The following is an 18,920-nucleotide window of genomic DNA, read 5'->3' as shown; positions in this document are numbered from 1 at the left end:
CAGCGCGACGGGGAGCTGTGACCTGACCTGACCCTGGTCGGTGACGGTCGCTCCACATGCCGCGCGGCTCTCCGTGTGTGTGCCCGGTCTCCCTACCTGCCTCTACCTGCTCGCTACCAGTGCTTGTTTTTGTTTCGTTCTCGCCGTCTTTCCGTCTTTTCTCGCCCTTCCCGCTCCCTGCCGCTGCTCCCCTGCAGCCCCGCCCCCCCTTTTGCCTTCTGTATCCCGATCCCCTCCCCGCGCCACCCCGCTCCCGCCTCCCAGCTGCTCCTCCCTCCCTCCGGATACTTAAGGTGTTCCAGCGCGACGGGGAGCTGTGACCTGACCTGACCCTGGTCGGTGACGGTCGCTCCAACCACCGCGCGGCTCTCCATGAGTGTGCCCTGTCTCCCTACCTGCCTCTACCTGCTCGCTACCAGTGCTTGCTTTTGTTTCGTTCTCGCCGTCTTTCCGTCTTTTCTCGCCCTCCCCGCTCCCTGCCGCTGCTCCCCTGCGGCCCCGCCCCCCCTTTTGCCTTCTGTACCCCGATCCCCTCCCCGCGCCACCCCGCTCCCGCCTCCCAGCTGCTCCTCCCTCCCTCCGGATACTTAAGGTGTTCCAGCGCGACGGGGAGCTGTGACCTGACCTGACCCTGGTCGGTGACGGTCGCTCCACCCGCTGCGCGGCTCTCCGTGAGTGTGCCCGGTCTCCCTACCTGCCTCTACCTGCTCGCTACCAGTGCTTGTTTTTGTTTCGTTCTCGCCGTCTTTCCGTCTTTTCTCGCCCTCCCCGCTCCCTGCCGCTGCTCCCCTGCGGCCCCGCCCCCCCTTTTGCCTTCTGTACCCCGATCCCCTCCCCGCGCCACCCCGCTCCCGCCTCCCAGCTGCTCCTCCCTCCCTCCGGATACTTAAGGTGTTCCAGCGCGACGGGGAGCTGTGACCTGACCTGCCCCTGGTTGGTGACGGTCGCTGCACCCGCCGCGCGGCTCTCCGTGAGTTTGCCCGGTCTCCCTACCTGCCTCTACCTGCTCGCTACCAGTGCTTGTTTTTGTTTCGTTCTCGCCGTCTTTCCGTCTTTTCTCGCCCTCCCTGCTCCCTGCCGCTGCTCCCCTGCGGCCCAGCCCCCCCTTTTGCCTTCTGTACCCCGATCCCCTCCCCGCGTCACCCCGCTCCCGCCTCCCAGCTGCTCCTCCCTCCCTCCGGATACTTAAGGTGTTCCAGCGCGACGGGGAGCTGTGACCTGACCTGACCCTGGTCGGTGACGGTCGCTCCACCCACCGCGCGGCTCTCCGTGAGTGTGCCGGGTCTCCCTACCTGCCTCTACCTGCTCGCTACCAGTGCTTGCTTTTGTTTCGTTCTCGCCGTCTTTCTGTCTTTTTTCGCCCTCCCCGCTCCCTGCCGCTGCTCCCCTGCGGCCCCGCCCCCCCTTTTGCCTTCTGTACCCTGATCCCCTCCCCGCGCCACCCGCTCCCGCCTACCAGCTGCTCCTCCCTCCCTCCGGATACTTAAGGTGTTCCAGCGCGACGGGGAGCTGTGACCTGATCTGACCCTGGTCGGTAACGGTCGCTCCACCTGCCGCCCGGCTCTCCGTGAGTGTGCCCGGTCTCCCTACCTGCCTCTACCTGCTCGCTACCAGTGCTTGTTTTTGTTTCGTTCTCGCCGTCTTTCCGTCTTTTCTCGCCCTCCCCGCTCCCTGCCGCTGCTCCCCTGTGGCCCGCCCCCCCTTTTGCCTTCTGTACCCCGATCCCCTCCCCGCGCCACCCCGCTCCCGCCTCCCAGCTGCTCCTCCCTCCCACTCCACCCCTCCCACTACGCCATTTATGGCGGAGTCCGCGCGTACGCGCAGCGGGCGCGGCGATTGTGCGCCGAAGGCGTGCCAAAGGCAAGCCCGTCTACGCCCGTCTGCGCCTGGACCGCGCCCAGCGCCAGGACCTCTGGTCCTCTCCGACGCCAGACCACACGACGGACCTACGACGCCGCCACCCTCAACGCACTCAACGCCGGCCGAACCCCCGCCTGCTACCAAGCCACCCCGAAACGCACACACGGACCCTTCACCTGCCAAGCCTGCAAATTCACCTGCCTCCGGACCTGCACCGCACCCGCCAAGCCAAGCACCAGCAGCAACCACCTCAAGTGCATCCTGCTCAACACCCGCTCCGTCCACAGACACGCCGTCGAACTCTGGAACCTGCTCGACACAACATCGCCAGACGTCGCCTTCCTGACGGAAACCTGGATGAACGCCTCCTCAGCACCACACATCGCCATCGCCATCCCGGATGGATACAAGATCACACGGAGGGACCGCGTCAACCAAACCGGAGGAGGCATCGCCATCATACACAAGAACACCATCCGCATCACGACCAGCTCCGACGACACCTTCACCGCCGCCGAACACCTCCACTTCCAGATACACACCGACCCCAAGACCACACTCAGAGGCACCCTCATCTACAGACCCCCGGGACCACGCACAAAATTCAGCGAAGACATCACAGACTTCATCAGCCCGCACGCCCTCCCCTCCGCTGACTACATCCTCCTAGGGGACCTCAACTTCCGCCTGGAGAACAACAAGGACAGCAACACCACCACCCTGCTGGACAACCTCGCTAACCTCGGTCTCAAGCAACTGGTGAACACCCCCACCCACTACGCCGGCCACACGCTTGACCCAGTCTTCTCCTCCAGCAAGCACATCTCCTTCAGCCACTCCACCGGACTACATTGGACTAACCATAGCTGCATCCACTTCAGCTTCAGAAGAACCACGACCCACCACCACCCGCAACAGGTCCCTCGCAGGAACTGGAACAAGATCACCGCCGACCAGCTCACCACCTCCCTCAGCCAGAACCCTCCTGCCAGCACAACAAACCCCAACGAAGCAGCCAGCAACCTCACACAGTGGATCACCAACAGCGCAGACGTCCTCGCACCTCTGAAGACCCCTCCCAGCAGACCCGGCAGCAAGAAAGCCTCTTGATACACCGACGAACTTAAGAACTCCAAGAAGAACTGCCGCACCCTTGAGAAAACATGGCGCAAAGACCAGACCACAAACAACATGACTGCCCTCAAGCACGCCACCCGCAAACACCACCAGCTGATCCGCACCACCAAGAAGACAGCATTCAAAGAACGTCTGGACAACAACGCCCACAACAGCAAGGAACTCTTCAGCATCATCAAAGAGCTCTCCAACCCCAGCGCCGGAAACAACGACATCACTCCCTCACAAGACCTCTGCGACTCACTCGCCTCGTTCTTCCACCGCAAAATCGCCGAAATACACAACAGCTTCGGCGCACCAACCTCGCACCCAACCACCGAACCAACGCCCCCACCACCACCCTCTGCGCCTGGACCCCGGTCAGCACCGAAGACATCACCCGCACGATGAACACCATCCACTCCGGATCCCCAACCGACCCCTGCCCCCACCACGTCTTCAACAAGGCCGACTCCATCATCGCACCCCAACTCCGGGACATCATCAACGCCTCCTTCAACACCGCCACCTTCCCGGAAAGCTGGAAGCACGCCGAGATCAGCGCCCTCCTGAAGAAACCAACAGCGGACCCCTCCGACCTCAAGAACTTTCGCCCCATCTCGCTCCTCCCTTTTCCTGCCAAAGTCATCGAGAAGACCGTCAACAGACAGCTTGTCGCCTTCCTCGAGACGAACGGATCCCTCGACAACTCGCAGTCCGGCTTCCGAGCCAACCACAGCACCGAGACAGCCCTCATCGCAGCCACTGATGATATCAGATCCCTGCTCGACAACGGGGAAACAGCGGCCCTCATCCTCCTGGACCTCTCCGCAGCGTTCGACACGGTCTGCCACCGCACCCTAGTGCATCGCCTCAGCGACATCGGAATCCAAGAGAAGGCACTGGAGTGGATCATCTCGTTCCTCGCCGGAAGAACCCAGAGAGTCCACCTCCCCCGTTCAGATCCGAGGCCACCAAAGTCATCTACTGTGTACCACAGGGATCTTCGCTCAGCCCCACCCTCCTCAACGTCTACATGAGCCCCCTCGCAGCCATAGCACGCCAACACATCCTCAACATCATCTCCTACGCCGACGACACCCAGCTGATCCTCTCCCTCACCAATGACCCAGCCACCGCCAGAACAAGCCTACACGAAGGGATGAAAGACGTCGCCGAGTGGATGAAGAACAGCCGCCTGAAACTGAACTCAGACAAGACGGAAGTCCTCATCCTGGGATCATCACCCTCTGCGTGGGACGACTCCTGGTGGCCGCCTGCCCCGGGCACCACCCCCAAGCCAACGGACCACACGCGTAACCTGGGCTTCATCCTGGACTCCTCCCTCTCGATGACCAGACAAGTCAACGCCGTCTCATCATCGTGCTTCAACACCCTGCGCATGCGCCCTCGCCGCCGTCCCACGCATCCGCAGAGCCACCGCCGGAGGAAGATCCTTCTCCTACCTGGCAGCCAAGACATGGAACTCCCTCCCCATCCACCTTCGGCTAACCCAGGACCACCTCTCCTTCAGGAAGCAACTCAAGACCTGGCTTTTCGAGCAGTAACGGACCCCTCTCCCCCAGCGCCTTGAGACCCTTCCGGGTGAGTAGCGCGCTATACAAATGTCATGATTGATTGATTGATTGACTTACACTCATTACCGGGTGTGAGGTGATGTCTGGATTGATCCCCAAACTCACTCACTGAGAGGTCTGGTACCAATTGAGGGTGACACTGTGAGGGACTGATCCACCTCTTCCCAAACTCAGTGAGGGCTCTAAGACTCCTGTAGGTGGCAGTGCTTGGTAACGGGAAGACTGCACACAGAATTGAGAGAGTCCTCTAGAACTCCTTCAGGAGATCAGTGTCTGAGGAGCTGTACAGGCCGCTCCCAGCACACATCAGGGGCTCTGTAATTCGCTCTGAGGTGACAGTGCGAAGAGATGTACAGACTGCCCCCTGATCTCAGTGAGGGTTTTAACAATCCATCAGAAGGTAACATTGAGGAAATGTACAGATTGTCCCCTGCATTCAATGAGGACTTTTATTCTTTCTCTGAGGATGAGAATGTGAGGTGGACCGCAAGGCACTCCCTAAACTCACTGAGGCTTTTATTGTCTGTGAGGGCCCTCGAAAGTTGAAAACGAGTTATGATGAGCAGACTGCTCCCTGCACTTATTGTGGACTTTAACACGCCCTCTGGGGGTAGCAGTTGGAGGAAGTTTACAGCCTGCTCCAGTGCTTAATTTGTTTCGGTGTTTCGGGTGCGTGCCACTGGCACTTACTTATGATAGCCCACCACATTGGTAATGCTGTCTGTCTATTTTTGTACGAGTACATCAGTTTAACTAATAAATACATTTTAAACAACAATTCTAGAGCGTTCAGGACACTCTTTCTGCTTTGGGTGGCCTGCAATTATCCAAACGTCACATTAATAGGAGTGTGATGTTTAGTAGGGCGCTTTATACTGGCAGGTGCCAAGGATGGCAGTTACAGTTGATAGTGTAAGCTGCATGGCCTCCTGAGCAATGCCTAGGGCCCTGGAACTTATTTATTTACAAATTAAGCACTGGTCTGCCCTCTGCATTCAGTGAGGACATTAACACTCTCTGTGGATGAGAATGTGAGGTGACGCACTCACTACTCCCAACACTAACTACGGGCTCTAACACTCTCTTTAGATAAGATTGTGATATGATGTACAGGCTGCTCTCTGTACTCGGCAGAGGCTCAAAGACTCCCCCGGGGTGATAATATTCTGTACTGACTGCTCCCAGGGCTCAGTGAGGGCTCTAAGACTCCTTTTGTGGGTGGCAGTGTTTGTAGACTCCATTTGTGGGTGGCAGTGTTTGTTAGTGTACAAGCTGCTCCTTGCACCCAGTGAGGGCTTTGACATGAGTTGAAGTGTAAAGTTGTAATACAGTGCACACTCAGCTTACCTGCACCAAGCTGTAGACGTCAGGGTTCCTCCGAGGCCGCCATGGCATACTGTAGCGCCTTCTCCGGGATGACGATAACCGACCCAAATCAGCGGGACGGGGCATTATTCCAGGGAAGAAAGGGTAGTCTGGGCAGGGCGATTCCACCTGGTCCTCCGTTTGGTAAGGGTAGCCCCCAAAATAACCAGGCCGGATCTTGTTGAACACCTAAAGGGGAGGAGAGAATGGAACTCAATGTGACAAAAATAGACCAGGTGTGTTTCTGGGAAGAAAATATGTACAGTAAAAGGTGAGTGGCAGTGAATTACAAGTCCAAGACACAGTATAGGGCTTATAGTGACATTATAAACAGCAAGATAGAAAAATGAATGGTTTATTGAGGTCCCAAGTACAGGGAGATTTGATCACAGGCTGGTAATTCACAAGACCCCAGCAACACATATGTCTTTAAAAGATCATTTACATTTACAGGCTGCCAAAATGTTTTTAAAAGCCTAGAATACTACAATATGACTTGTCTGGTAAACTTTTGTGTCTAGTATAAAGAACAGAAAACTATTGCTGTTGTATATTGAAGTCAATCACTTCAAACCTTTGTCAATTTGTTTCTCCATTTAAAAATAGTGTTTTCCATTTTATGCTTCTATTTTAAAAGTACATATTGTCTGAACCATGTATTTTGTAGAAGTTCCTCTTTGTAATCATCAAATTACAAAAAACAATGTTGTCTGTTGCCAGGCTGTATGTAAAACAATAATATACTTGATCAGGTGCAGGACGGATTCAGATTAAACCACAAATGTACATCTTTGATTATCTTCATTTAGCCTTAAACACCAGTAGGCCAGCTTTATTGATAATGCTGTTATCTTTCTGGATTGTTATGCCATCTCCCAGCCTTTCATCAATTCAGGGAAGTGGGAGGAATTGTTCCAAATTGGCTTAGACAGATAGGACCCAAGCTGTCACCTTTGAGAATCACAGATCCCACTCCAAGGATACAAGAACAATCACCAGTTCCTTCTATCAGCCCCCTGCTGATGAGTATTAATGTTAGACCTTCAGCCGTGATCATTAGTTCCTTTGCGTTTGAGTTCTATCCATAGGTGGACGACACCAGATTGATCTTTCAAGGTGAGGTCAGGGCCTCAGTTGAAACTGTCCAGGAGAGCTTTCTGTGTTCTTTAATGGACATATCCAAATGATTGAAGGTGAAGGAGTATGAGTTACAGTGCAATGCAGAGGGCCTAGTAGCTTGCAGTAAATACTAACTTTTGTCCAATCATTGGCGGACTCCTATAAAAGGTTTCCCTCTGCCAGCTGAGGAGATGGTGATAGAGGTTGAGACTTTATCAATTGTAGTTTGACTTCAAAGCCTCAATCTAATCAATTAACAGCTTCATGCATTGAGGACTCCAAGGAAACTGCTGCCTGTGCAATTTATGGATTTATTGGACTATGGTGATTCTCTGTAGGTTGGCCTGCCTCAATCCCTGACCCGGATCCTGCAGACAATACAGTTTTGCAGCCAGATTAGTTCTGGGCATTGGGAGAGTGGACACAGTGGCCCATCATTTAACCAATCTTCATTGACCGCCCTTTGCGGAACATGTTTTGTTTTAAATGCATGTGCATTGCACAGAGAGCATTCTATGATCAAGGTCCCCACTTCCTGCAGTTCTGACTTCTGATGTGTGCACCTTCAGGTAATCCAAAATCTGCAGCTGCTTGTCTAGCATGTTTTATTGTAGCTGAGTGGACGGCTAGATTTTTGTTTGCAACTTCTTTGTCAGATAAGGAGTGAATACAGTCATACAAAATTTAGGAGACAGTTTAATATTTAGCCCATACTTTTAATCTTGACCAGCAGTCTGTAGAGTTAGTTTGGCATATCTGTGACTCGCTAGCTCCCCCATACATCTCTGGGTCACTGTTTGTGCTTAATAAAAAATAAAAATCTATATAAATACATATTATTGCTTAATCATTTTTTGTGTGTTTTATATACACTTTGCACGGAGTGTTGAAGGAACTCATGGAACTGACTAAACTGAATGTTGACTTTTTTATCCAATAGACTGCTGTGCTAAGGGAGGAGTAGGATGGGAGTGATGAAAGATGAAAAGGATGTCAGATTAAGGGAATTTATAAAATTATAGATGGGCAACTGAATAACAGCAATGCTTTTCCCTGAGGGATTTTGAGTGACATCAAAAAGACAACAAAAGTGAGGCCTTTGTCTGTGATATCACTTAGAACATCTAGAGGGCTTGGAAAGCCCTCTAGATGCTGACCGCAGACCAAATGAGTGACTTTTACTTGAAAACAGCGAAAGTTCTGCTGTGATGTGCAGGTGGAGATATGGAAGCAAGCATCCTGTCTGTCTTTTGGTGCTATTCAACTCTCCTGGTGTAAATTAGGGAATATATGATGGTAAATTTAGCAAATAAACCATTTCCTGCTATAATACAATATAAAATAGAGACCTGGACTTGTCTTCTAGCCTGAAAAATAGTGAGAATCCATCCTTTTGTTCCTCTGAGATGTGGGATCCCTCTCAATAGCTTTCTTTTTATTTATTTTATTTAGGTTTCTTATAGAGCGCTAACAATCATCCCAAAGGGATATCACGGCGCTGTGATTGCTAAAGTTTGGGTGCAGTGGGCATAGTTGGGTGGTTTAGTCGGAGTGGGGGAAAAGGAAGGTTTTTAGTTGTTTCCTAAATGCCAGGTGGCATTCTGTGAGTCGGAGGGCCACAGGAAGTTCGTTCCACTTCCTTGCAGCGACGTGGGAAAAGGCTCGTTCACCCATCCTGGCTCTCTTTACCCGGGGGATACTGGCTTGCGCCGAGATTTGTGAGCGGAGGTTTCTGGTGGGAGTGTAGAACTGAATCCTGTTTCTAAGGATGAGAGGGCCTGTCTTGTGCAGTGCTCTATGAGTGATGCACAACATTTTAAAAGTTGCTCTTTGCTTCATTGGCAACCAGTGTAGATCACGCAGACAATTTGTGGCCGAGTCGAATTTTCTTTTCATGCAGATAGCCTTGGCTGCTGCGTTCTGCACCATTTGAAGTTTGGTGAATAGGTACTCTGCCATGCCTACGAACAGGGAGTTTCCATAGTCCAGCCTACTCATCAGGAGAGACTGAACTAGGATTCTGCACTCTATTGCAATCCATGGAAAGACTCTTTTAAGCATCTTCAGAGTTGCAAAGCCTTTACCGCATATAGCGGCTACATGAGTTTTCATGGAGAGGGAGGTGTCAATAGTTATTCCAAGATTCCTTGCTGTTGATGTCGGGGCAGGAGGGATACCCAGGGCTTCAGGCCACCAGGTGTCGTTCCACAGTTGAGTGTGGCCTCCGAACAGCAGTATCTCTGATTTGTCTGCATTTAGCTTAAGGTAGTGCTTGTGCATCCATTCAGCCAACTCAGAGAGACAGTTTAGAAGCCTGTCCTTGGGGTTGTTCTTCTCGTCCAAGATTACAGTGAGTTGGGTGTCATCCGCATAGGAACAGATTTCAACACCCCATTTTCTGCCGATTCCAGCCAGGGAAGACACGAAAACGTTGAACAGAGTAGGGCTTAGCGAGGCCCCCTGCGGGACCCCGTATTTGATGATCCGGCGGGGGGATGAGAACTTGCCCAGGTGCACCGATTGTGATCTTTCCGATAGGAAAGACCGCAGCCATCCCAGTGCTCTGTCCCTAATGCCTCTAGATGCTAAGACTCCAGGAGCAGTTTGTGTGGGACGGTGTCGAATGCCGCCGAGAGGTCCAACAGGATTAGGGCAACTGTTTTCCCCTGGTCCACATGCATTCTGATGTTGTCAAGCACGGCCAGGAGAGTTGTTTCCGTGCTGTTGTTGGCCCTAAAACCTGTTTGCGTGATGTCCAGTAGGTTATTCGTTTCGAGAAAACTGACCAGTTGCCTGTTGACCAGTTTCTCCAGGACTTTCGACAAGTAGGGAAGTTGGGAAATGGGTCTATAGTTGGCCGGGTTGTTGATATCTAGGCCTGCTTTTTTTAGAAGGGGGGTGACTGTGGCGTTCTTCCAGCTGGATGGAAATTCTGCCGCTTCTAGCGAGTGATTCAGCACTTGAGATACTGCAGGGCAAATTAAAGGAATGAGTTGTCGGAAAATATGATGGGGGCAAGGGTCCAAGGGGGAGCCAGATTTAATTTTGAGCATTGCTTTGCCCACTTCCTCTTCAGAGAATGGGCCGAAGCTAGTACAGTGGGCTTGGGAGGTGGGTGGCTCGTGGTCCATCGGGGAGCCCGCCTCGGGGTTGGGGAAGGAAGAATAGATCTTGTCTATCTTTTCACAAAAGAAGTTGTTCATTTTGTCGCAACTGATTTGCGAAGGAATCAGATTAGATGATAAACTGGGCGGGCTACATAGCTCATTAACTATTTGTAGATTGACCTAGTCTCTTGGGATTTTGTTAACCTCCATTTGTGTTCTAGCATGGTGCATTTCCTTTTTAGTGATTTCAGTTCCTGGCCGTACCACTTTTCTGACATGGTGCGCCTGGGTTTGGGATTCCGACACTGTCGAGTGCAGTGCTCGAGACCCATTGCGATGTGGTCCTGCAGTCTATCTGTTGCTTCATCAACACTTATTTCTCCTGTAGGGGGATGTACAAAGTGTTTCTTGAAAGTTTCAACCTTGAAGTTAGCATAACGTCTTTTGTGGGTTGCTGTCTGATAGGAGGGCCTAGTGTTTTTAGCCGGTAATTGAATATCAAATTCAACCAAGGAGTGGTCTGTCCATGGTAGTGGTCTTATCCCTGAGATGGAGATAGGGTTAATATTGGAGAAAATCAGGTCGAGGGTGTGTCCGGCCTGATGGGTTGGTTGGTTAATTCTCTGAGACAGCTGCAGTATCTCCATATTTTCAGTTAGTTGTTTAGTGAGGAGGTTATTACTGTCATCGTAGTGGATATTAAAGTCCCCTAGGAGTAATATATTTTTGTTCTGAAGGCAGATTGGCATAACTTGTGCCAAGAGATGAGTGTTGAATTCAGAGGTACAGCCCGGGGGGTTGTAGATGACGGCTCCACCAAATAGGATGGTGGTGTTAGAGGATAAAGAAAATGCCATAACCTCGTGGGTACTGGCCTGAGTGATCACTTCTTGTCTTCAAGAAAATGAGTCTTTAAACAGCAGTGCTACCCCCCCTCCCTTCTTTTTCTTCCTATTCAAGTTGAGAATTTTGTAGTTGTCTGGGAGGGCCGTGGCAATATCCGGGGTATTGTGGTTATCTAGCCAAGTCTCCGTAATGAAAGCTAGGTCTGGTTGATCACTTTCTACAATGTCCCATACTTCAATTGCATGTTTGGGGAGGGACCTTACGTTAAGATAGATACATTTTAGAGTTACTTCGAGGGTAGAGAGGTTGGTGGGGCAGTGCCAGGGGTTGCTCAGCCAGTGGCAGTTCCAACAGCTGACTGGTCCCAAGGTGCTTAAGGGTTCCAGTTGTGCACATGATGCTTGGGTCTGAGAGTCAGCGGTGTTTAGTTTTCTTAGCTCGTTCCCTGAATAAGAGATGGAGCGTTTGCTCAATGGCCGTGGATGGCTGGAGGGTGGGACAGGGATTATGGCCCCGGGTCCCGGCCTGTCGCGGACGGGCGCAGACGGGCTTGCCTTAGGCGCGCCTTCGGCGCGCTGACAGCGCGCCCGCTGCGCCCGTCCGCTTCGCTTCCGGCCTGGTGGCTCCATTTTGTAATGGCGAGGGGCGGGAGGGTGGGAGGGGCTGAGCACTCGCCTGCTTGAGTAGAGGAATCATGACCTCCGGCGTGAGTCATTCTAAATGCAAGTGTCTCAACACCTTCAGAGGGATGGAGGGCGGAGAAGAATGGAAATCCATGGTGACCTCAACCCTATGCCTATAATCTGCACATGGCCTCTTTTCTGTCTTCAGTATCTTCTGTTGACAGTGCCGACAGGTTGGGCTGGAGCGGCAGCATTACTCACCTTTTCACTTGTGAGCTCCTCCTCGGGTTTCATCAGTACCGTGCTCTTATCCACAGCACGGACAGCGCATAGAGAACCGGCAGCCGAGTGCAGGTGAAGGGAGATATCAGCACCAGGTAATGCCTCTTCTTGAGAGAATCCCAAGGTCACCTACAAAAACCCAAAACAGAAGTTAAGAGGCGTCTCTTTGCCTCTACACAAAATGGAAACACGACAACTTAGATTCTCAATACCCATATGCATGGTTGATCAACCTGCGTGTTTTCAAACTGTTATTTAAGCATAATAATTATAATAACTATTTCAATAGATATGCCCCAATGCCGCTGTTTATGTCATCCAAAAATAATAAAAAAGGTAGTACTATCAACTAAGTTCACACTACTGCTAAGATACCTTGATCTTTCACTGGGATTGACGGGTGGAGCACAATGGAAAGGGCATTCTTTCCATTGACCATCTGGGCCCACTTCAATCCTAATGTTTCTTCATTTACCACTAACCTTAGAGCCCATTTCCCTTTCCTCCCCCTCCCACCCTTTCTAAGCAGGTCTCAGCAGTCCTCTGGGGCTTTCACATGGCAATGATTGGCCTGAAAATGGTCCTGTCCTCCCAGCAAGACATTCTTCCTGGTATCTCCAAGGATGTCTTTACGCAAGCGCCCCAAAAAGGCTGAAATAAACTAATTTTGACTGCCTGGTTGACCATATAAGGTCCTGTTGGCCAGGGAAAGCATTTGGGCTTCTCCTGCACCGGACACCAACCCAGGATCCCGTTGTGCATCTCCGAGCCCAACACATCCAAAGGAGATGTACACTCAGACTTGGCCACACAACTACTGCTTTAACAACTAAGGACAAGAGCATCAGTTTCACAGTCGAGCAAAGGCTGCTTAACTGAGGGTGAACCTTCAGCATTGATATGCCAACATTGGCTGTCCTCATTGTTTACTGCGGTCTGAAGCCAAGTCAACAAGCTACCCTGGAAACTCTTTTAAGATTGACCGATTCTCAATGTGACGCGCTGGCAAAGTACAGTCCACTGAGAAAGCAAGCTCTGTAGGATGTGGTCAACAGTGGAGGTATGTTCACCAGGTCTCATGAAAAGGCAGATGGTCACTAGCCTGCCAGACAGGCAGCAGATCGAGCTTCAGTATCTTAGGCATCTGTAAGAGAAGCGCCCTTCAACTGTGCCATCAAATAACCTTTCTCCATGTGCAATTCGTCAAAACCACAAAAAGGAATGGATTTTGAAACACTTTATCTAAAGAACTCTGCCCATACCTATGCAGGTGTCTGATCCTAACCGTCCTTTTAAATGAGAGTGCCTACAATGATTTGAAAAGATGTCTGGAGGGTCTAGGCGCTGTGCCTTTATTGCCAGGGTCCTCTATCCCCCTTATTGTCATGAACACTGCCTGAGTTTGTGAGTGGCCAGTTGCCACTCTGATGGCAAGGAACTGCCTTCTGTTTGCTTGCATCTGTTAGAGCTGCTCTATTGAAACATGGAGCTGGGATCACCACTGTGTCACAAAGGTCTGGGGTGAGTCTTCACTGCCTCACTGGAAGTGTCAGGAAAGAAGTGAGGGTGCTGGGGCTAGAGTGTATTCATGGACATGGGAGCTTGTGATACCTTTGGAAGTTGCCAATGTCTTGTACTGAGATGCCCAAATAGGCATGCCTGGATACCTGGTACTGTGGGAACTGGCAATATCTCTTCCAGATTATGTGAAACTGCCAACCTCTTTTTTTTTTGGTGCATGCAGATTCTGGTAATACTTGTTAGCAGTCACATGAAAATGGGCATTCTTGTTTACGGGTGTCTAATATTGATCATAACTGTTATTGGGTAAATGTTCAGTAGCTATCAGAGAGCTCATAAAATCTTATCATCCAAAATAATAGGCATGTGGTAAGTGCAATACTGCAAGAATGGGCTGACTGAACTTCCCACATTTGAGACTGGGCATATGAGGCGTGCAATATCTAACACTGAGCTTGTGGGAATTGTTGCTTGAGATTTGCTTGACTGGGAATGTTATTTAAAAAAAATTATTTCACTGGAATAATGTAGACCTCCTTTTTTAAACCCCTAATGATTCCACTAATGTTGCTTGCCCTGCAGTGGTGCAGCACGTGTGCTGTTGAAAGCAAAGAAATGCATCCGATCACTGTTGTTTGGGTAGTAAAATATAACAATTAGGCTAAAGTGGGCCAATCAGGCCTCTGAGTCTTTCAGCCACTGCGCCTTATGCACCACAGATAGTTGATTCCACCCACCCAGTGGGCCTAGGTATGTGTTAGTTAATCAGAATATCTCTCATGCGGGTGGGCCATTTCATCCATTTCGAGGGAGTTCGCAAAGGTTTGCATTGCATTATCCCAACTTGTATCTGGTTTGCATGTAAAATAGAGATGGCTTTAATAGCACACTGCAAAAGAAGATGCAAGTATTTGTTCTCTGACATAGCCATGAGCAGGGGACCCCACTGGGGGCATGGGGTGTTCTGATCTCACCAGGGTGATTCACGCAGCAACAAATTGCCCAACAATACCCAAACTACACCCCTGTTCCTTCTGCATGGACTGCCAGGCAAAGAAAGGAATACACTGGAAGGGCTTGCTGTTTGAGAGGGGTACAGGCTGGTCAGGCATCTTCAGAAACTTCTGTTTAGTGCCATCTTTATGTGGCAAAGAAAGGAGGAGAGGACTGTGCTGCTGACCAGCTGATGTGGTACTGGTTTTACTTGTGTTTTTGGTGGAGGTTTGCCCTGTTGTGGTGCTAGTTTTACTTGTACTGTCGGTGTGGGTTAACCCTGTTGTGGTGCTGGATTTATGTGTTTTGTGGTTGGAGTTTTGCCCCGTTGGGGACCTGGTTTTACTTGTGTTGTGGTTGGAGGTTTGCCATTTTGTGGTGCTGGTTTTACTTGTGCTGTGGGTGTGGCTTAACCCTGTTCTGGTGCTGGTTTTATGTGTTTTGTGGTTGGAGGTTTGCCCTGTTGTGGTGCTGGTTTTACTTGTGTTGTGGTTGGAGGTTTGCCCTGTTGTGGTGCAAGTTTTACTTGTGCTGTGGTGTTACCCTGTTGTGGTGCTGGTTTTATGTGTTTTGTGGTTGGTGTTTTGCCCCGCTGTGGAGCTGGTTTTACTTCTGTTGTGGGTGCAGGTTTGCCCTGGTGTTGGGCTGATTTTACTTGTGTTGTGGGTGGAGGTTTGCCCTGTTGAGGTACTGGTTTTACTTGTGTTGTGGGTGGAGGTCGGCCTTTCTGAAATGGAAGAGTAACTAAGGGCATGATTTACTGTTTTGCGGACAGGACTCAATTACAAACATGATCGACATCATGTCCACCTTATTACAAGTGTACTACATGCCTAATTACAAGTGTAGTACATCCAAATGCACTTGTAATAAGACGGAAGGGATATCCACCAGTCTAAATCAGGCCTCAAGTGATTGTTCTATTTGCTTATTTACCAAACAAAAGAAGATGCCTGGGAGTGGATGGCTTGGGAAGCGATGTGCTCCAGCTCAGAGTGCACCACTTTGTGTTCCACTTTGAAGCTGTTAGACCAAAGGCTGACAATGATGGGCACAAACTTGTTTTGCTCCCATTTGTCTTTATTTTGATACTAAGTAGAAAATAACCTAATTGCAGTGCTCAGTCAGCATTGCCCCAATAATAGTGACTAGTTGCACAAACAGAGGAACAGGAACAATATTTAATTAAAGCAACAGATTGAGCCCTTGAATTAATTGCTTGCTGACGATATTTGTGCATGATCAGAATGCCATAAGTTCAATTAGTGGAAGGACTGACTCTCAGCTTCATACTTGTCAATGTCGATTAACCATAATGAAACCTGTTAGGGCAGGTGTATCATAATGGAATTAGTACTTTTAACATCACTTGTGTTAAAGTAGTCCCTAATGCTGAAATGCAAAAGACTGGGAGAGGCATCATTACAAGAACAAAAGTTTGTAAGGTTCAAATCCCACAAATGATGCACGAAAGCGATGACAGAAATGGCGAGTCTTTCACTTTTTGGTTTTGTAGATCATTTAGTTCTTTATTAAACATACAACAGCCAATGCGTTTCACCCTTGCGGGCTTCTTCAGGGCAAAGAAATAGTTCACTCAATCCACGAACTGTATTCCATGTGATGTGAACCCAAGTCGAATGGCACTTTCAAAAAATGCTTTAATCTTAATCGCTGAGTCTGCAAACACGTTTTTGTTCCATATGCAATTATCCTTAATTACTGTCCCATTCCGTGTATGAGGTATTATGCGCTTAATCGCCGGCCTATTTTCACGGCCATCGGGTGGAATCGTATCACTTCGAATCTTTCAGGAAAGAGTCCCTAATGCTTTGCAAAGCAAGCATTCTATTGGAAGAGGAAGAATTCATTTAAGTAGCCAAAGCATCATGTGAGCGAGACATACTCCAATTGGCTGAGCCGAGACATGATTTGACAATCATAACTAAAAGAGGCTAATCCAAGACACGATGGGTTGAAAGTGAGGTACCAAAGCCCATGGTATGCATACTAAAAGACAGTGAGTCTCTTTGAGAAGTGTGCTGTAAAAGATAGACCCAAAATGTCCTAGAAACTGATGCAAGTGAGGATAGAGTTAAGAATAACAGACCTCGGGTGAGACTGCATCTACAAGTGCTTTGACCACACAAACCCCCCTTCCCCCTCTCCCCCCACCACCCTTTAGTAAAGACTATACATTACATCACAAAGAAGGCAGACTGTGTAGGTCACCTCCTCTCATCACCCGTCAACTCAATTGTTTTTAAAGTTTCTGTTTCGATAAGATGATTTTTTGCCAGGTATTGTAAAGTGTGGTTAACATATCTACTAAATTACTAACATTTATTGTGTAGTGTAGGAAAGGCACTGAGTGCTCACCTCATTCTTGAAGCACTTCACTACGTTGAGATTAGTTGTGGCAGCAGCGACCTCGCCGTCCTCGAAGATGGTGAAGACCAACACCTTGGCCAACGGCGCGAACTCTGTGCTTATAGGAAGTTCAATGGAGAAGGTGCCCATAAGAACTGCGATGAGGGATGAGATCAGGAAAAGAGAAGGTGGTGGTTAGATGGTACATCTTCAGTCAAGAGATAATCATTTTGAGACAATGGGCTAGGCAAAAAGAGGAGAAGTGCATAGATCTGTTCAATGAGGAGCTTTCTATCGCTATCGAGTCAGGAAGCAGTGGGGTCAGAGCAGAAAGGAAGCTGTGCAGAGATCACAACAGTGAACAAACAGAGTAAAAGACCACAATACCTACCATGCTCTTTGTCAACTGCTATCTTCTTAGTTCCTTCGTGAATGATTCCTCCTTTGGATGAAACCTGGGGGAGGGATTGAACCAGTCAGCATCGGTGTCCTGGTAGCGAGAGCCATGATGCAGGTTACTGATGCGCCCAGGACTATGCTTTTAAGCCAACAGACACATGCACATATGTCCATTAGCTAACTCTCACAAGGTCTCATGACTTTGACTATTCAAGCTGTCATTTGTGAGGATTAAAGGATAAACAGGTGGTCCTTACCAGACCTGCAACCTTCTCAGACCCTCATACTCTACAAGCCCTACAGTGCACCTTGCATTATGGGGCCCTTTGACATCTAGTGGATGTTAGGAATGTTGAATTGGATGGAGGGAGGAGACAATGAAGCAGCAGTCTGTGCTTTTTAGCTGAGATATTGAATGAACCACATAGCAATTAAGATAGCAGTGTCACCAGTGGCTAGTCAGGGTGTGACATTGGTTAAGGACCTTTGGGTGAAGATAAGCACTGACGCAAAAGTGAAGCCTAGTAATCTGTGTGTCACTGGCTGTGTTACTAGATGTGGAATCAGACTTTAGCTCCCACACCTCACAGAAAGACAGGGAATTTTGTGGGCTCCCAGCACTACAGCTTATATTTTCAGCTTTGTGGATCCTATTCCTTTATAAAATCACAATCTCCCCATGTCAGCCTCATCCCTCAATTCAACCCCATTTCCTCAAATCTATTTCCCAGGACATTACCAGGTAGAACAGGTCCATATGTTCTGCGTGCTCATGCAGCTCGTTTCGCTGGATGATGTAGTCCACGTGCAATTCCTGCGTGTGACCGCAGGGCAGCTCTTCCTGTGCAGAGTGTATCTTCAGGAAGCTCTTACTCTTAGAGTAGAAGGGTTTCAGCCATTTGAAGGCATCCCGATAGAAGGGCACCACTTTCCCATACTCCCAATGTTGCGGCTCCAGCTTAAAGCTCCCCTACATAGAACAAAAGTATAAAAATATTTAGGTACTTAACATCTCTTCACTTTGCGAATATGTAGGAACTACCAGTGATGCACTTAAGTGGACGGCACTATGTACTACACTGCTGGGACTTCCAATGCCTTGCAACAGATGCAATGGAAGATGCAGTTTCCTACATCTGCAAAGCAGGGACAGGCTCTCCTGCCTGGTCAGATGTGCAACATCTCCAGTTTGAACCAATGAAAGCATTGACACACACATTTTAGTCCTCTGCCAAACCTATAGATACCTGCTATAAGTGCACAAAGCTACTCAATGTTCACTGGGTGGTAATACTGTGCACTGGGTCCAGGGGTTCCGCAAAAGTGTACAGGGCTCAATATGAAACCCAAAGTGCTCTATTAGTGGAAGTGTCGGTGAGCAGCCTGAGGCCTAACGCAGAGGAGTGTAAGACATTTATTGCACAACAGTGATCAATAATGGACACACGATTCAAGAAGGAGATCCAGATCAATTTTCGAAAAATATACTTTGTATTTTATTTTAAGACCAAGATCTTCGTGATAAGGTAAGTATGTTTTTTTAAAAATAAAAATACTTTTCACTTCCAAAAATCGACTGTTAGAAACTTTTCAACACAGTCCAATGTTATCCTATGGAGAAAACAATATATTGCGGTTAAACAGGTAAATATCAAACTTACAGTCCCAGGTTGCAGAGCTCAAAATCGGATTTCAGCCCAATGCTTTCCAATGGAGACAGG

At 49.3% G+C, this 18,920-nt stretch overlaps 1 protein-coding gene across 2 annotated transcripts in view; it reads right to left on the bottom strand.

Moving 5' to 3' along the window:
* Positions 1-18,920, bottom strand: part of LOC146812872 (alpha-2-macroglobulin-like protein 1) — a 315,529-nt gene that overhangs the window by 133,257 nt on the left and 163,352 nt on the right. For both annotated transcript variants that reach the window (XM_085619945.1, XM_085619946.1), the window contains 5 exons: positions 17,939-18,169; positions 17,192-17,255; positions 16,810-16,955; positions 11,896-12,045; positions 5,922-6,128 (listed from right to left, as the gene is read on the bottom strand). In XM_085619945.1, the coding sequence (XP_085476071.1) occupies positions 5,922-6,128; positions 11,896-12,045; positions 16,810-16,955; positions 17,192-17,255; positions 17,939-18,169 (798 nt within the window). The remainder of the gene's footprint in view (positions 1-5,921; positions 6,129-11,895; positions 12,046-16,809; positions 16,956-17,191; positions 17,256-17,938; positions 18,170-18,920) is intronic.

This window comes from Triturus cristatus, chromosome 7 (assembly GCF_964204655.1).
Source record: "Triturus cristatus chromosome 7, aTriCri1.1, whole genome shotgun sequence".
Taxonomy (NCBI): Eukaryota; Metazoa; Chordata; class Amphibia; order Caudata; family Salamandridae; genus Triturus; species Triturus cristatus.
Note: the sequence above shows the minus strand (reverse complement) of the source record. Positions and strands in the feature narration are given on the sequence as shown.